Genomic DNA, 16,646 nt, shown 5'->3' with positions numbered 1-16,646 from the left:
ATCCTATCCAATGTTTATCCCTCAAAATCATGAACAAAAAACATTATCTGGTCATTGTAGCATTGATTTTTGGTGGGCCCAACTTTGTACAATTTGGCTGCTGTATTTCCAACCTTACAACACTGACAACACTTTGAAAAATATTTCTTTGGCTTTGGAGGCCATGATCTAACTATAATAGATGAAATCTAGGGGCCGTAAAAAAGACAGTTACCAATAAATCCAACCGGGATTTCAGGGGACGCCTTTTTACCCAAGAGTAGTGTGAATGTGGACCTAGCTACCACAAGAAGTCGTTGAGGCCAATTGCCTTTAAGGGGCAGCGAATATTTGCACGTGAGCGAGAAAGGAATCGAAGGATATGTTAATGGGGTGAGATGAAGATTGTTGGGAGAATGCTCGTGTAGAGCATAAATACCAGCATAGACCAGTTGAGCCGCATGGACTATTTCTGTGTTGTTGACTCCATGTAACTATATGCAAGTCTTTTCTCTCATTCTGCAGGAATGATCACCTTCTCTCAGGAGTATGTGTCTAACGAGCTCACACAAAACTTTTTCACCATCACTCAGAAGATTCAGAAGAAGGTGAGCAGCAATAGACACTCCACTGAACCCTCTGAAATGTTCCCAGTTCTGCCAGGCTCCTATCTTCCATTCAACAACCCAGCGCTGGAATTCATCAAATCCGTCTGTAAGGTGAGGCAAATGGAGCTGCATATTTATCTGGAGCAGCAAAATAATATTTAGGATTTACTGTTTTGGAATGGGGAGGATTGAAACTACACTTTCACTTGAGATCCAGGTTCAAATTCAGTCAACTGCAAAGGAGGAAATGTGTTTATTCTCTGGTTGGAGGGGGTGGATGTCTGTTGCAATGTTATAACATTCTTTTCAGATATATTATTTAAATTGATTTTAAAAGAAAGCCAACTTTCTTGATTCGTCCTACCTTTGAGGGATTTAGTCAATCTCAGTTCCTAGGAGGTACCGCTGTGAAACACATTTTACCACAAATCAAAATGTGACAAATTTGTGTTTTTAATAGGACTGTCTTAGTTTGGCTTTTCGAACATCACTGAAATGAAATTGAGCAGATTAACCTTTTTTTTTGGAACTTGCACATTTGTTAACTGCTAAACATAATAACTTAGTATTGTGAAGTACGTTTGAAGTTTAGTATTGCAAGGGAAAGCAGCAGCCAATTTGCACACAGCAAGGTCTCACAATCATGTGATAAATGACCAGATAATCTGCTTTTATTGATATAAAAGCAAAATAATGCAGATGCTGGAAATCTGATTTTATTGGGGTTGGTTGAGAAATATTCGTTGGCCATGACATGGGATCTTGCACATCCACCTGAGACAGTAGACGGGGCCTCAGTTTAACATCTTGTTTGAAAGGCTGCACCTCTTATGGTACTGCACTGAGGTGTCAACCTCAGTTATATGCTCATATCTCTGGAAGGGGACGTGAATGAATAGTGTTTTGAATCAATAGCAAGAATGCTACCAGTGAGCCACAGCTATCACTTACATTTCAGTGACTGAGATGTCAGTACAAATTTAATAACATTTTATTAATGTAATATTGTTTCTGCTTGACGAGCATTGTAGAAGGAGCTTCACTCAGAATCTAGCCCTGATACTTTTGACTGAGGGATGCATGATGTCACTGAGCACATGAAATAAAAAGAATTGCATTCCTAGCCTTCATTTTATAGCACAATGTTATTACTCTTGCATTTAAAAAAAAAAGCAAATCCTTTCTCTGTCTTCAAATAGATCTTGTCTCTGGATTCGAACATAACCAATCAGGTTAATAAGTTGAAAAGGGATCTTCTGCGTCTAATTGACATAGGGGAATTCTCTGAGGAAGCTCAGTTTAAAGACCCCTGCCAGTCCTACATACTACCTGAGATTATCTGCAAGAATTGCAACTTCTGCCGAGACCTGGACCTTTGCAAAGACCCTTCCATCTTACAGGTAGGTGAGGAGGGATTCATAATTTCTGGCACTGTTATTTCAGCAAGTAGGCAACTATGAGTCTGATATTGACATATCCAGTTGTGAACGTTGGAAGTGAATTATTCACTTTTTCATCAATTTCTGAGCTCCCATTATGTGTAATATAGTGCAAAGTGTACACTCAGCAATGTTGTATTGTCAGAAGAATCAACTTTATTAGGCCCTATTTTGTTAAAAAGCTGTTTTTTCTTTTATTCATTCTTTGGGTATGACCATCGCTGGCAAAGCCAGCATTTGTTGCGCATTCAGTTATCCATGAAGGTGGTGAAAATATTGCTTGCTTTGCAGCTTATCAGCCCAGCCTGAATGTTATCCAGGTCTTGCTATACGTGAACACAGACTGCAAATAATATTTTTTAAAGTGCTCATTATTTGTATTTTTTAAATAGAAATTTTAAAAAAAATAGAAAAATCATCTAATGTTGATGAAATTCATAGAATCAAATAGCACAGAAGGAGTCTATTCAGCCTATTGTGTACGTGCCAGCTCTTTAAAAGAGCTAGCCAATTAGGCCTAATCCCCTGCTATTCCCTATAGCCTGGCAATTTTTTCTTTTCCAAGTGTATATCCAGTTCTCTTTTGAAAGTTACTATTGAATTTGTTTCCACAGTCTTTCAGATAGTTTAATCCAGATCATCATCATTTGCTTAGTTTAAAAAATATTCTCATCGCCCCTCTGATTCCTTTGCCAATTATCTTAAATTTGGATTCTCTGGTTATTGACCCTCTTATCTATAGAAACACTTTCTCCTTATTTGCTCTGTTGAAATACTTCATAATTTTGACTATCTCTATTAAGTCTCTCTTTAATCTTCTCTGCTCTGAGGAGTACAGTCCCAGCTTCTCCAGTCTTGTCCTATAACTGAAGTGTCTCACCTCTGGTATAATTCTGGTAATCTCCTCTGCACCTTCTCCAAAGCCTTGATTATCCTTCCTAAAGTACGACAGCTGAGGCCTAACCAGTGACTTGTGAATGTTTGCATAACTTCCTTGCTTTTGCCTGTACTTATAAAGCCAAGGATTCTGTATGCTTTTTTTGACAGCTTTATCAACTTTTCTTGCCAACTTCAAAGGTGTTTTTGCTGCAGCCATCCCTATCCGCCTATTCTCCAGCATTAGCAAAGTGGTGAAATGAGTCAACAACAGTACTATCATGTGGCACTTAACTCACCAATCAATTATAAAAGAGCATGGAGAAACAGCTCAAGGATCTGGAAATGTTTGACTGATACTCCGTTTGGGTTCTGTCAGGACCACTCAGCTCCAGACCTCATTACCATCTTGGACCAAATATGGACAAATATGGAGTTTTAGAGGTGAGCTGAGAGGGACTGCTCTTGACAACATCAGCATTTGACTGAGTATAGCACCAAGGAGTTTAGTAAAACTGAAGTAAAAAGGGATCAGGAAGAAAACATTCCATTGACTGGAGTCTTACCTATCACAAGGGAAGATCGTTGTGATTGGTGGAAGCTAATCATCTCAGCCCCAGGACATCTCTGCTGGCATTCCTTAGGGCAGCGTCCTCGGCTCAGTCACCTTCAGCTGCTTCATCAGTGACTTTCCCTCCATTATAAGATCAGAAGTGTGCTTGTTCACTAACAATTTGCACAGTTTTCCATTCCATTCACTATTCCTTCGACGATAAGGGAGTGTACCCACATGCAACAAGACCTGGACTTGGCTTGGACTGAGATTTAACAAGTAACATTCGTGCTATACAATGCTAGATAATGACCATCTCTAACAAAAGAGTTTTACCACCTTACCTTGATGTTCAATGTCATTACCATTGCAAAATCCCTCACTGTTGGCCAGTAACGACAGGGCTAGCCATATAAATGCCATGGCTAACATTACAGGTTGGAGGCTGGGAATTCTGCAGCAAATGGATCACCTCTTGACTCCCTGAAGCTTCTCCATCACTTATAAGGCACAAATATGGAATGGAATGGAATACTCTTCACTGCCTGGGTGAGTGCAGCTACAATAACGCTGAAGAATCTTGGCACCATCCAGGACAAAATAATCCAGCTGATCGGCAGCCCAATCACTGCCTTAAACATCCACCACCGTGGCTACAATATGTACTATCTACAGAATGCACTGTAGCAACTTGCCAAGGCTTCATCAACAGCACCTCCATGACCTCTACCACCTAGAAGAACAAGGACAGCTGGCGCATGAGACCATCACCTACAAGTTCCCCTCCAGTCGGACACCATCCTGATTTGGGTACATATCGCCTTGCAGCCGCCGCCTTTGCTGAATCTTGAAACTCCCTACCTAACCGCTGTGGGAATACCTTCACACCATGTGCTGCAGCACTTCAAGAAGGCAGCTCACTACCACCTTCCCAAGGGAAACTAGGAGCTGAATTTTATGGGCCCGCTCGGGACAGGAGCGGAGGTAGAGGGATGGGGGCCATAAAATTGGGTCGGGAGTCGGAATGGCTGTTGCCTTCCTGACACCTTCCAAATTATTTCGAGTCAGGGAAGGCCGAAGACAGCCTTCCCACCCCAGGCCAATTGAAGCCTCTTCCTGCCTCCATCTCAATTTAATTGAAGGAGGGGCCTGCTGCCGCGGGGAGGCACTGCCAGGTAAAACCTGGCGGCCTCCTAGCGGGGTTGGTGGTGACCTTTCTTTTGGGGCAATCCAAACCACCTTCCCCCCTAACGGAAATTACTATTCCTCCACCCTACCATCACTAGCCCCACTCTGTCGGCGCCTGCCTGAATGGCCCTGGTAGCCTCAACTCCATTCACTTCTCCCAGGGTCTTCTCTCACCTCGATGCTGCAGTGCCTCCTTTAGTACCAGCAATGGGCACTGTTCCCAATGGCGCCGCTGGACCTCTGATTGGCCAGCAGCTCTTGGAGGCCAGAGCTTGTCACTTAAAGGGACTGTGACCCCGACGGCAGGCAGTTAATTGCCTGCCCACTATGTAGCTGCAATGGGGATACAACGGAGGGGTCTCCGCCCATCTTCCAGCCTGCCACCAGGACCCCTGACTTCAAAACAACATCTAGCCCTAGGAATGAGTAATAAATGATGGCCATTGCTGGTGACACCCATATCCCAAGAATTAATTTTAAAAAGGAAAAATTGGCTCTGTAGTAAATTAACAATTGCTGTGCTAGGATCAGAGTGCTGCTCATTTCTAAATTTGCTGCTTTGTACAAAATATGGTAGGGCTTAAGTATAAATACATTTTCATGACTCAAGCCTTACTTGTGCACAGACCAATATGCTGTCACTTTGGCATGTTTTCTTCCTTCCATTTTTACATTTTAAAAAACTGAAGATACGATATTTAATTATAAATGCTTTAAAGATTTCATCTTACTTCTATGCTTCTATTTAAGATTGAAATGTCAATTTTATTTTGGTAATGTTTTTGAATTGTGTTTTGGACAGGTGCTAAGGGTGGTTCCCACTGTTCACCTCCCAACTGACTGCAGTCATGTTTTGTTAAAATGATGCTTTAGCTTAGGGTCAAATAGACAGGTTTTCGCGTAGGTATTTAAAAAGAATATATATTTTTAAACAAATCTCGAAATGTTTGCAGCCTCACTCACCCAAGCGTACATACTCAAGAATAGATAGAGAGAAATGGGTAAGAGGTAGTTTAAAGTCCCAAGTGAGGTAGGTGTTCATGCTTTATAGAAGATTATTGCGTCTTCTCAGGAAGAAAAGTTTTTTTTTAAAGTTGCAGGCCTGATTTTTTTGTAGTCTTGAACTTGCGGAGGTATTGTAGAGCTCTAGTGGTTGCAATACAGCCAAAGCTGGTAGTATGTAGTTTGTTACTTTCACAGATGGTTAGTCTTAGTCCCTTTGTGATGTCTGTGCTATGATGTCTGTTCTTGGTCAGCCGGGTTCTTCTCTTGCCTGCTGGATCCTTCTCTCAAGCTTTCTGTGATGTTGGCTTGATCTCCCCCACCCCCTCCAGGGAGCTTCCTTTTTAAGGTAAAAAAATCTCTTTTGTTTCTGTTAGGAGACACATGGCCCTCTCCCCTGTTGTAACCACTTAGTGAGCCAAGATATGATAATCATGACCATCGTTTGATCTTTAAACTGGAATCATTCTGTTATGATGTTGCTGCTTCACTCCTTATCTTGGTCTGGCTACGAGCCAGGCTGTCTCCAGCATCCTCTGTTAGTCCATTCATGTCGATCAGAATCATTAATATGCAATAGCCCCTTTCAATTTCAAAGGGGTTCTCCCCAGAGCTATTTCAGACGAGGTTAACGAGCTCAATCTTTGCAGGCGAGTTTGTGGATTTCCAGTACAGGAGGGGTCACATGGCTGCTATTCCATTTTGACTGTATAAGTGTCCATGTTCTTGTGATTTTGTTTAGCAGTTGACTTTTTAAGTTCATAATTCTTCCATTTCATTGTTTATTTCATCACAGCTCCTTCCGTGCATGACAATTGTGGTCACCAGCTTTGTGTCCTTAAATGATTTAGCACTTGTTTCTTGTATTTTAGGGGTTTATGCTTAAAGTTTGCAGACAGTGATTCTAACTCTTCTTACTTTTGGCAGGACGGCACGGTATTACCTAAGTGGTGCTGCATAAATTGCCAGACTGAATATGATTCGGATTCCATAGAAATGGCACTGGTAGAAGCACTGAAGAAGAAAATGATGGCCTATACACTCCAGGATTTGGTACGTTAAACACATGCCAATACTTTAAGTAGCATGTGGCTGACCCATTGCTACATCGCCTTTATTCTACCTGCAGCACATACAGGATCCACACCCACTTTATTAAAGAAGAGTCGTGCAATCTTGCTAATTTGTGACTGGATGTCACTAACATTTTGTAAATTATTTTTTCATTTTGACCGTGTGCCGTATTCTTGAATAATATATACCTGGGAATCTGAATGGGGACCTAGTGCCAGAATCTTACATCCAACAGTGATTTTTAGCACTAAAAAAACAATTTAGTTTGCAGGGGTTGGAATATTTTAAGCAATTCGGCACAGAAGAGAAATATAATCTTAAAAGGATTCAGACTTTGAAATTACAACTTTTTTTAACTTTAAAAATGGAGCAAAAAATCTGTGCCAAAGTCCCAGGATATAAGTTTGCGCCCTGATGCCCAAATAGGAAGAATGGGGTACCAGATTGGATCAGTCAAATTTCTGTTGAAAGCAAATTAAGTCCTTTTGAATATTAAAGAACTTCAGCTTCTTTGCACTGCTTCTAGCACTTGAATGTCTCTCTTGTGTCTTGGTGACCCGAAGTGGACTCAGTAGAAACTGTGATCTGACCAGAGCAATATGCAGTTGATCATAGCTTCCTCTGATTTTTCCATTCTACCGTTTTGGCCATGTAGTACCAATTCTGCTAGTTTTATCAATTTCCGCTCTGCATTGGTTGGACATATTGTGCGTCAAGTTGAGTAAGATTTCTAAAATAAAAACAAAAAGTGCTGGTAATACTCAGGTATGGCAGCATTTGTGGAGAGAGAAACAGAGTTAACGTTTCAGATCGATGACCTTTCATCAGAACTGGGAAAAGTTAGAAATGTGATAGGTTTTACGTGGGTCAAATGGAGGGGGGTGGAAAAAGAACAAAAGGGTAGGTCCATGATCGGGCAGAAGATGGGAGATATATGACAAAAGAGTTGATGGGGCAGAGCCAAAGGGAGTAGTAATGGGGCAATTAAAGATACAAGTGATGTGTCCAGAGGAGCTGTGAATGGCAAAATAATGAACAGCTGCCATCCAAAAGCAAAACAGGAGAAAACATGATTAAGACTAAAATATGCAAAGAAAAGGAAACAAAGTTGGGGGGAAAGTGAGGGGCGGTGCAGAGATTATGGTCAGAAATTGTTGAACTCAGTGTTGAGTCCAGAAGGCTATAAAGTGCCTAATTGAAAGATGAGGTGCTGTTCTTCGAGCTTGCGTTGAGCTTCATTGGAGCACTGCAGCAAGCTGAAGACAGAGGTGTCAGCGTAAGAGCAAGGTGGAGAATTAAAGTGGCAGGCCACCGGAAGTTCAGGGTCATGCTTGCAGACTGAACGTAGGTGTTCCGCAAAGCAATCACCCAATCTGCCATTGGTTTTCCAAGTGTAAAGCAGACCGCATGGTGAGTAGCGAATACAGTATACTAAATAGAGAGAAGTGCACATAAATCACTGTTTCGACTGGAAGGAGTGTTTGGGACCTTGGACAGTGAGAAGAGAGGAAGTTAAAGGCAGGTGTTGCATCTCCTGTGCTTGCTTGGAACGGTGTTGTGGGAAGGGGAGAGGGGTGATTGGGGATGATTGAGGAGTGGACCAGGGTGTCGCAGAGGGAATGGTTGCTTTGGAACACTGAAAGGGGAGGGGGAAGATGTATTTGGTGGTGGCATCATGCTGGAGGTGGTTGAAATGGCGGAGGATAATCTGTTGAATACAGAGGCTGGTTGGGTGGAAGGTGAGGTCTGGAGGAACCCTATTGTGTTTCTAGGAGGGATGGGAAGGGATAAGAGCACAAATGCGGGAAATAGGTCGGATACGGTCAAGGTCCCTGCCAACCACGGTGGGAGGTGATTCCTTGGTTGAGGAGAAAGGAAGACATATTAGAAGCACTGGTGTGGAAGGTTGCATCATCAGAACAGATGCAACAGGGACTGAGAAACTGGGAGATTGGAATGGAGTCCTTACAGGAAGCAGGGTTTGAGGAAGCGTAGCCGAGATAGCTTGTGGAGTCATTTGGCTTATTATGGATATTTGTCGATCGCCTATCCCCAGAAATGTAGACAGAAAATTCAAGGAAGGGAAGAGTCAGTGATGGACCATGTGAAGGTGAGAGAAGGGTGGAAATTAGAAGCAAAGTTGATGAAGTTTTCCAGTTCATGGCAAGAGCAGGAAATGGCACCAATACAGTGATCACTGTACCAGGAAAAAGAGGTGAGGGAGGGGGCCTGAGTAGGAACGGAACAAGGAATGTTCCACATATCCCACAAAAAGACAGGCAGAGCTAGGACCCGTGCAGGTACCCATAGCAGCACCTTTTATTTCCAGATTTCTAGGTCTTTTTTCAATTCCATCCTTAACTTTTTCAACACCATTCTTAGTATATATGTGTGGTGTTATGATCACCTAGTTTCATCGTTTATATTAACATTTTTAGAGGTTACTTTTAGTTATGGGGAAATTAAATTTGTAAATGTAAGATAATTGAGACGCTGGAATTCAGAAGTTGTCAGACCACCCAAGGTATTTATACTTCAAAGATCTTTCCATGTGTACCTACAGGGTCAGAGTTAGAGGGGTGAGAGCCATAAAACAGCCAGTGTGCCCGTTCAGTTGGGGAACTGAAGACAGTAAGTCAGAAGAGAATTGCCCTGTCTTTGTTCGCAAAGTGAATTATTCACATAGGCTCCAGATCAACTGTTTTGTTCTGAAGCCAGAAGTTAAATTAGTTTAAATTTCTATCTAGGACATGCCAGGTGTACCACTTTGCTTTGGAGATAGAGGGAGATGCCTTTTGGCCAGGTGTTTTATCTCTGTGGTTGCTCACAAAAAGTTCACTTAGTGTTTGGAAGAAGCTGGACCCAGAAGCAAAGGGCTAGCAGGAGCCAAGGGTGCTTTCTGACTTGAAATCACTATGCAAGAGTGCCAGTGAGGCCCATGCTTGATCTGGGAAGCCCATAATCATGAGGTGTTGAAGGAGAGTTGAGGGGTTTGCCTTGCCAGATTCTAGCAGAGGAACCCCAAGAGATCTCATTTCTTAGAGAATAGCTGTAACACTAAGGAGAGTCAGAGTGAATTCTGAGAGCTGTGATTTGCCTTGGATTAGTCCCAGGAGAAATGAAGGAACCCTCAAGATCCTGTCAAGGGTGAAAGTAAAAATCAAACGAGGACTGTTCTGTTGAGATTTTGGCTTGAAAATATAAGTGATTACAAATAATAGTATTGTTAGTAGTGCTTGCTTTGTTTAACTCTAGTATAGTAAAAGTTGTTTAAAACATGAAATTTTGTGGCATGATTTTTCAGGTAGTAACTGTGAATTTGAACTTTTTTTTAAATTTTCTGGTCTCCAACAGGATCATGAGTGCCTTTTTTCTTATCCTGGGTTCAGTACTTCACATTTATCAGTACTAAATTTCAACTGCTGTTGTTCTGCCTACGTTTATATTTTGTCTAACTCATTCTGTAGTTTTAGAGCTGATTCCACTGCTCCTCCTTCCCCACCCCTGCCCCCACCAAGTTTGGTATCATCTGCATATTTGGTCAATTTACTCAGGTTTCTGGGTCCAAGTCATGGATATAAATTGAAACAATAGTGATCCAACATCAATCTTTGGAGCACTTCTCTCACTGTTGCCCCACTGGGGAGGCAGTGGCATAGTGGTAATGTCACTGGACTAGTAATCCACATGCCTAGGCTAATGCTCTGGGGACATGAGTTTGAATCCCACTGCGGCATGTGGTGAAATGTGAATTAAAATGTGACTCTGAACCCACAGTTTTAGTTTTTAGTTTTAGAGATACAGCACTGAAACAGGCCCTTCGGCCCACCGAGTCTGTGCCGACCATCAACCACCCATCTATATTAATCCCACACTAATTCCATATTCTTGCCACATATCCCCACCTGTCCTTATATTTCCCTACAACCTACCTATACTAGGGGCAATTGCTAATGGCCAATTTACCTATCAACCTGCAAGTCTTTGGCTTGTGGGAGGAAACCGGAGCACCCGGAGGATACCCACGCAGACACAGGGAGAACTTGCAAACTCCACACAGGCAGTACCCGGAATTGAACCCGGGTCGCTGGAGCTGTGAGGCTGCTGTGCTAACCACTGTGCCACCCTGTGCCGTAATGTGGTTGAAATGGCCTAGCATGCCACTCAGTTCTATTAAACTGCTGTAAAGTGTAAGCAAAAAAATGAAACCAGACGGAACACCTGGCATCAACCTAGGCAATGGAAATGACAACGGCAAACCCAGCCCTGTCGACCCCGCAAAGTCTTCCTTACTAACATCTGAGGGCTTGTGCCAAAATTGTGAGAGCTGTCCTACAGACTAGTCAAGTAACATCCTGACATAGTCATACTCATGGAATCACACCTTACAATGTCCCTGACACCACCATTACCATTCCTAGGTATGTCCTGTTCCACCGCAGGACAGACCCACCAGAGGTGGTGGCACAGTGGTATGCAGTTGGGAGGGAGTTGCCCTGGGAGTCCTCAACATTGACTCTGGACCCCATGAAGTCTCATGGCATCAGGTCAAACGTGGGTTAGGAAACCTCTGCTGATTACCACCTACTGCGCCCCCATCCCCCTCAGCTGATGAATCAGTGCTCCTCCATGTTAAACACCAACTGGAAGAAGCACGAAGGGTAGCAAGGGCACAGAATATACTTTGGGTGGGGGATTTCAATGTCCATCACCAAGAGTGGCTCAGAGCACCACTACTGACTGAGCTGGCCAAGTCCTAAAGGACGTAGCTGATAGACTGGGTCTATGGCAGGTGGTGAGGGAACCCACAATAGGGAAAAGCCTACTTGACCTCGTCTTCACCAGTCTGCCTGCCGCAGATGCATCTGCCCATGACAGTATTGGTAGGAGAGTCCTTGTGGAGACGAAGTCCCGTTTTCACATTGAGGATACCTTCCATCGTGTTGTGTGGCACTACCACTGTGCAAAATGGGATAGATTTCAAACCGATCTAGCAACTCAAAATTGGGCATCCATGAGGCGCTGTAGGCCATCAGCAACAGCAGAATTATTTTCAACCACAATCTGTAACCTCATGGCCCGGCATATTCCCCACTCTACCGTTACCATCAAACCTGGTTCAATGAAGAGTGCAGGAGAGCATGCCGGGAGCCGCACCAGGCATACCTAAAAATGAGGTGTCTGCCTGATGAAGCTACAACACAGGACTACTTGCATGATAAACAGCAGGAGTAGCATGTGATAGACAGGGCTAAGCGATTACACAACCAACAGATCAGATCTAAGCTTTGCAGTACTGCCACACCCAGTCATGAATGGTGGTAGACAATTAAACAACTATAGGGAGGAGGTGGCTCCACAAATATCCTCAGCCTCAACGATGGGGGAGCCCAGCACATGCGTGCAAAAGACATCTTTACACTTCTGCATCCATCTTCAGCCAGAAATGTCAAGTGGATGATCCTTCTCCGCCTCCTCCTGAGGTCCCCAGCATCACAGATGATAGTCATCAGCCAATTCGATTCACTCCATGTGATATCAAGAAACGGCTGAAGGCACTGGATACTGCAAAGGTTATGGGCCCAAACAATATTCCGGCAATAGTACTGAAGACTTGTGCTCCAGAACCAGCTGTGCCCCTAGCCAAACTGTTCCAGTACAGCTGCAACACTGGCATCTACCCGGCAATATGGAAAATTGCCCAAGTATGTTCTACACACAAAAACAGGACAAATCCAACCCGGCCCTATCCGTCTACTCTCGATCATCAGCAAAGTGTTGGAAGGTGTCATTGACAGTGCTATCAAGCGGCAGTTGTTCAGCAAAACTTGCTCACTGACACTCAGTTTGGGTTCTGCCGGGCCACTCATCTCCTGACCTCATTACAGCCTTGGTGCAAGCATGGACAAAAGAGCTGAACTCCAGAGGTGAAGTGAGAGTGACTGCCCTTGACAACAAGGCAGCATTTGACCGAGTATGGCATCAAGGAGCCCTAGCAAAACTAGAGTCAATGGTAATGGGAGGGAAAACTCTCCGCTGGTTGGATTCATACCTAGCACAAAAGAAGATGGTTGTGGTTGTTGGAGGTCAATCATCTCAGTCCCAGGCCATCACTGCAGGAGTTCTTCAGGGTAGTGTCCTAGGCCCAACCATCTTCAGCTGTTTCATCAATGACCTTCCTTCAATCATAAGGTCAGAAGTGAGGATGTTTACTGATGATTGCACAATGTTCAGCAACACTCGTGACTCCTCGGATAATGAAGCAGTCCGTGTCCAGATGCAGCAAGACCTGGACAACATCCAGGCTTGGGCTGATATGTGGCAAGTAACATTTGCATCAGGCAAGTGCCAGGCAATGACCATCTCAAGAGAGAATCTAACCATCTCCCCTTAACGTTCAATAGTATTACCACTGCTGAATACCCCATTATCAACGTCCTGCGGTTACCATTGACCAGAAACTAAACTGGGCCAGCCACATAAATACAGTGGCTACAAGAGCAGGTCAGAGGCTGGGAATTCTGCGGCGAGGAACTGGCCTCCTAACTCCCCAGTACCTGTCCTCCATCTACAAGGCACAAGTCAGGAGTGTGATGGAATACTCTCCACTTGTCTGCACGGGTGAAGCTGCAACAACACTCAAGAAGCTGGACATCATCCAGGACAAAGCAGCCTGCTTGATAGGGACCCCATCCACCACCTTCAACATTCACTCCCTTCACCACTGACGCACAGTGGCAGCAGTGTGTATCATCTACAAGATGCACTGCAGCAACTCGCCAAGACTCCTTCGACAGCACCTTCCAAACCTGTGACCTCTACCATCTAGAAAGACAAGGGCAGCAGATGCATGGGAACACCATGACGTGCAAGTTCCCCATCCTGACTTGGAACTATATCGCTGTTCCTTCACTGTCACTGGATCAAAATCCTGGAACTCCCTTCCTAGCAGCACTGTGGGTGTACCTACACCCCAAGGACTGCAGCAGTTCAAGAAGGAAGCTCACAACCACCTTCTCAAGGACAGTTAGGGATGGGCAATAAGTGCTGGCCTAGCCAGCAATGCCCACATCCCATGAGCAAATTTAAAAAAACTTTCTCTGTCATTGTAACTTTGTTGTAGTTTGGCCCTGTAACCAGTCCACTGGAAGGTGCATCACAGAACTTGAGGCAGTCTATCTCTTCCAGATTTAGTTGGTACAGTTTCTTAGTGGTGGTGATGCAGGGAAAAACCTTAAAATAAAAGCAAAATACTGCGGATGCTGGAAATCTAAAATAAAAACAAGAAATGCTGGAATCACTCAGCAGGTCTGGCAGCATCTGTGGAAAGAGAAGCAGAGTTAACGTTCCGGGTCAGTGACCCTTCATTGGAACGACCCGAAACGTTAACTCTGCTTCTCTTTCCACAGATGCTGCCAGACCTGCTGAGTGATTCCAGCATTTCTTGTTTTTATTTCAGGGAAAAACCTTGTTTATTCTGGGGTTCACTTAGAAAACTGTTTTTAATTTTGATTGCACTGCTTTAAGGTTTTATGTTGAATTCCCTTGTGTTATTTTAATGCAGTTGTTAATGTGCAACCTGAATGTAAACTAAAATTATAATTACCACTTCTTCCCAGTTATTGTGCTAAGAAAGAGCAACTTTAGGACAAGATTTAATTTCATTTTTGTTTTTCTAGATTTGTTCAAAATGTAAAGGCATCAAAGAAGCCAACATGCCTATCTACTGTAATTGTGCCCGGGACTTCGATTTGACTATTTCTGTGAAGGTGTGTTTCTTCCATACCAATTTTTTCTGGTGCCATTTAGATAAAAGTTGTACATTACAGTCAGAAGTTTTATCTGATTTTGATTGAAAATAATTACTTTTTTCCTGTTACTTGTCTGCTTCAATTTTTTTCTTGTGAATTTTCAGAAAAATCTCAGTATAATTAGGAGTTGTATTGAAAATGTCTAGACTAACATCTATGACCCCTTGTTCCTAATAGTCATATCTCCACACACTTCCCTACCCCGCCCCTTCTCCCACCCCTGCATCTCTACAAATAACTGGATTTCTAACTGCATCACAAACCCTCTTGTGTTTGTATGCTAAGTTAAATAAAAGCTTGGCCTAATGTATGCATTTTGTTTTTTTGTCTGTACGTGTATAGGGATTTATGGAGCAAATCCAGGTATTCAGAAATATTGCCAGACACTACAGCATGACCTTCCTGTTGGAGACTGTTGATTGGATGTTTAGGATGAATACACACTTGAGGCCATGAAGACAAAAGAATTTACAGGACAAACATTTATACCACTTGAATGAAATTATGGATATCGGTATTTGTGGGGACATAGAGAGTTAACTCTTTCTACATTGAAGGACTGTTTAAATCTGTTTCTCTGATTCCAGCAGATGCTGCACAATCGCAACGTTCCTTTATTCTGATGGATGGTCTGGGCAGCAACCAGTTGATTTGGGAGGGTACAATTCAAGCAGAGCAAGTTTTGCCTTGTGATGAAATTACCCTTTCTGTGGCACTGTTGAATGATGAAGCAGGTTTCTTGAAAGAATGAGCATTTTCCAACTTTAAATGCACCCTCTTTCTTCAAGCTTGGATCCTAGTAAATTAACTTAATGACTTTGTTAAATATATTGTAATCTATTCAAAAGGATTTAAGTATCATAAACTTTTATGATTAAGGGCAAACAATTTAGAAGCATCACCTGAACCTTAAGCCTAAGTTCCAGTCTTGAATTCTGTCCCTGGTGTATGTTCACTTTATATAATATGTAGAATTTTATGGAGGCCTTTTGTGGGAATGCTAGGTTTGTAGCCATTTGGAGGGAATTTCAGAATTTTAAACAACATTCACAGGAATTATTCTTCATTTTTAACATGTTTGATGTAAGTTTATAAAAATATAATGGAGCTGTCGTGTATTGCATGGAGGAGCTGATGGGGAAATTTCCAAGCTGTTGTTTATAACCAACCAATGTGTACCATTATGCTGGTTGTAATTAATGTATGTATCAAGTATCATCAGATTTTATCTCTCAACCATGCTTTGTATTTGAGAAATCAGAAGAAAACTGTAACCGTAGATGCTCACCAGTTAAACCTTTGAAAAATGACAGCATTGATGGAGTTATCTGGTATTCTAATTAGTGATTTTGTAGATTTAAATTGTAATTCAACCTAAGAAAGCACATTCACAAATGTATTTTTCACCTGTGAAAGCATATTCACAAATGTATTCTCCACCACAAATCCATGAAATTATGCAATTTTTTAGAATTCAAAAGAACTTGTAAATATGATGGAGTAATTTAGTATGCAGTAGTTAGGATGTAAGACTTGTTCTGATTTTGTCAGGTGTGCTTATATTTCTCTTTTGTTTACACAGCACAATTATTTAATTAATCAGATTAGAAACTGGTGTTCTGTTTGAATGGCTAGTTGCAATCTGTAGCAGCCAATCTTAATTTTCTAATTTTCAATTTCTTTAAGGTCAAAACGTTAATGAGTTACATAAACAATTAATGGCCCACCCCTCGATCTTGCATGACATCAGCTGGAAAATCATCTTAAACATGAGGCTAAAGTAAGGAAATATGATATGTAGCACTCTTTTTGTAAGTTGACTAATTTTGTTTAGCAATAATGTATTAGTGGACCAATGCATCTGGGCCTCTGCCATTTACATAGTCTTTCTTCACAACGTCTTCAGTTGAGTGGGGAAATTTTGTTTCATTTGAACTGGAAAAAAAGTTTATTTTATGGCACATGCCCTAATGTTTGGGCAGAACTTCTTTGTCCAAACTTTTTCATGTATGATTGCTGGAAGCATTGCGTAGTCATTAAGGAGTATCCCACTGGGTAAGAGGAGAATAATTAATACCTGTTACTGGGATAATTTGCTGTTTTTGTCTGGGTTGGC

At 42.4% G+C, this 16,646-nt stretch overlaps 1 protein-coding gene across 1 annotated transcript in view; it reads left to right on the top strand.

Annotated features, from left to right (window-relative positions):
- Window positions 1-15,840, top strand: part of pole (polymerase (DNA directed), epsilon) — a 139,624-nt gene extending 123,784 nt beyond the window's left edge. The window contains exons 25-29 of the mRNA XM_068055486.1: window positions 505-698; window positions 1,787-1,987; window positions 6,573-6,698; window positions 14,399-14,488; window positions 14,873-15,840. Of these exons, the coding sequence (XP_067911587.1) occupies window positions 505-698; window positions 1,787-1,987; window positions 6,573-6,698; window positions 14,399-14,488; window positions 14,873-14,986 (725 nt within the window). The 3' untranslated portion in view covers window positions 14,987-15,840. The remainder of the gene's footprint in view (window positions 1-504; window positions 699-1,786; window positions 1,988-6,572; window positions 6,699-14,398; window positions 14,489-14,872) is intronic.
- Window positions 15,841-16,646: the final 806 nt, after the last annotated feature.

This window comes from Heterodontus francisci, chromosome 23 (assembly GCF_036365525.1).
Source record: "Heterodontus francisci isolate sHetFra1 chromosome 23, sHetFra1.hap1, whole genome shotgun sequence".
In the NCBI taxonomy this organism is placed as follows: domain Eukaryota; kingdom Metazoa; phylum Chordata; class Chondrichthyes; order Heterodontiformes; family Heterodontidae; genus Heterodontus; species Heterodontus francisci.
The sequence above is the reverse complement of the archived record's forward strand: the minus strand, read 5'-3'. Positions and strand labels throughout refer to the sequence as shown.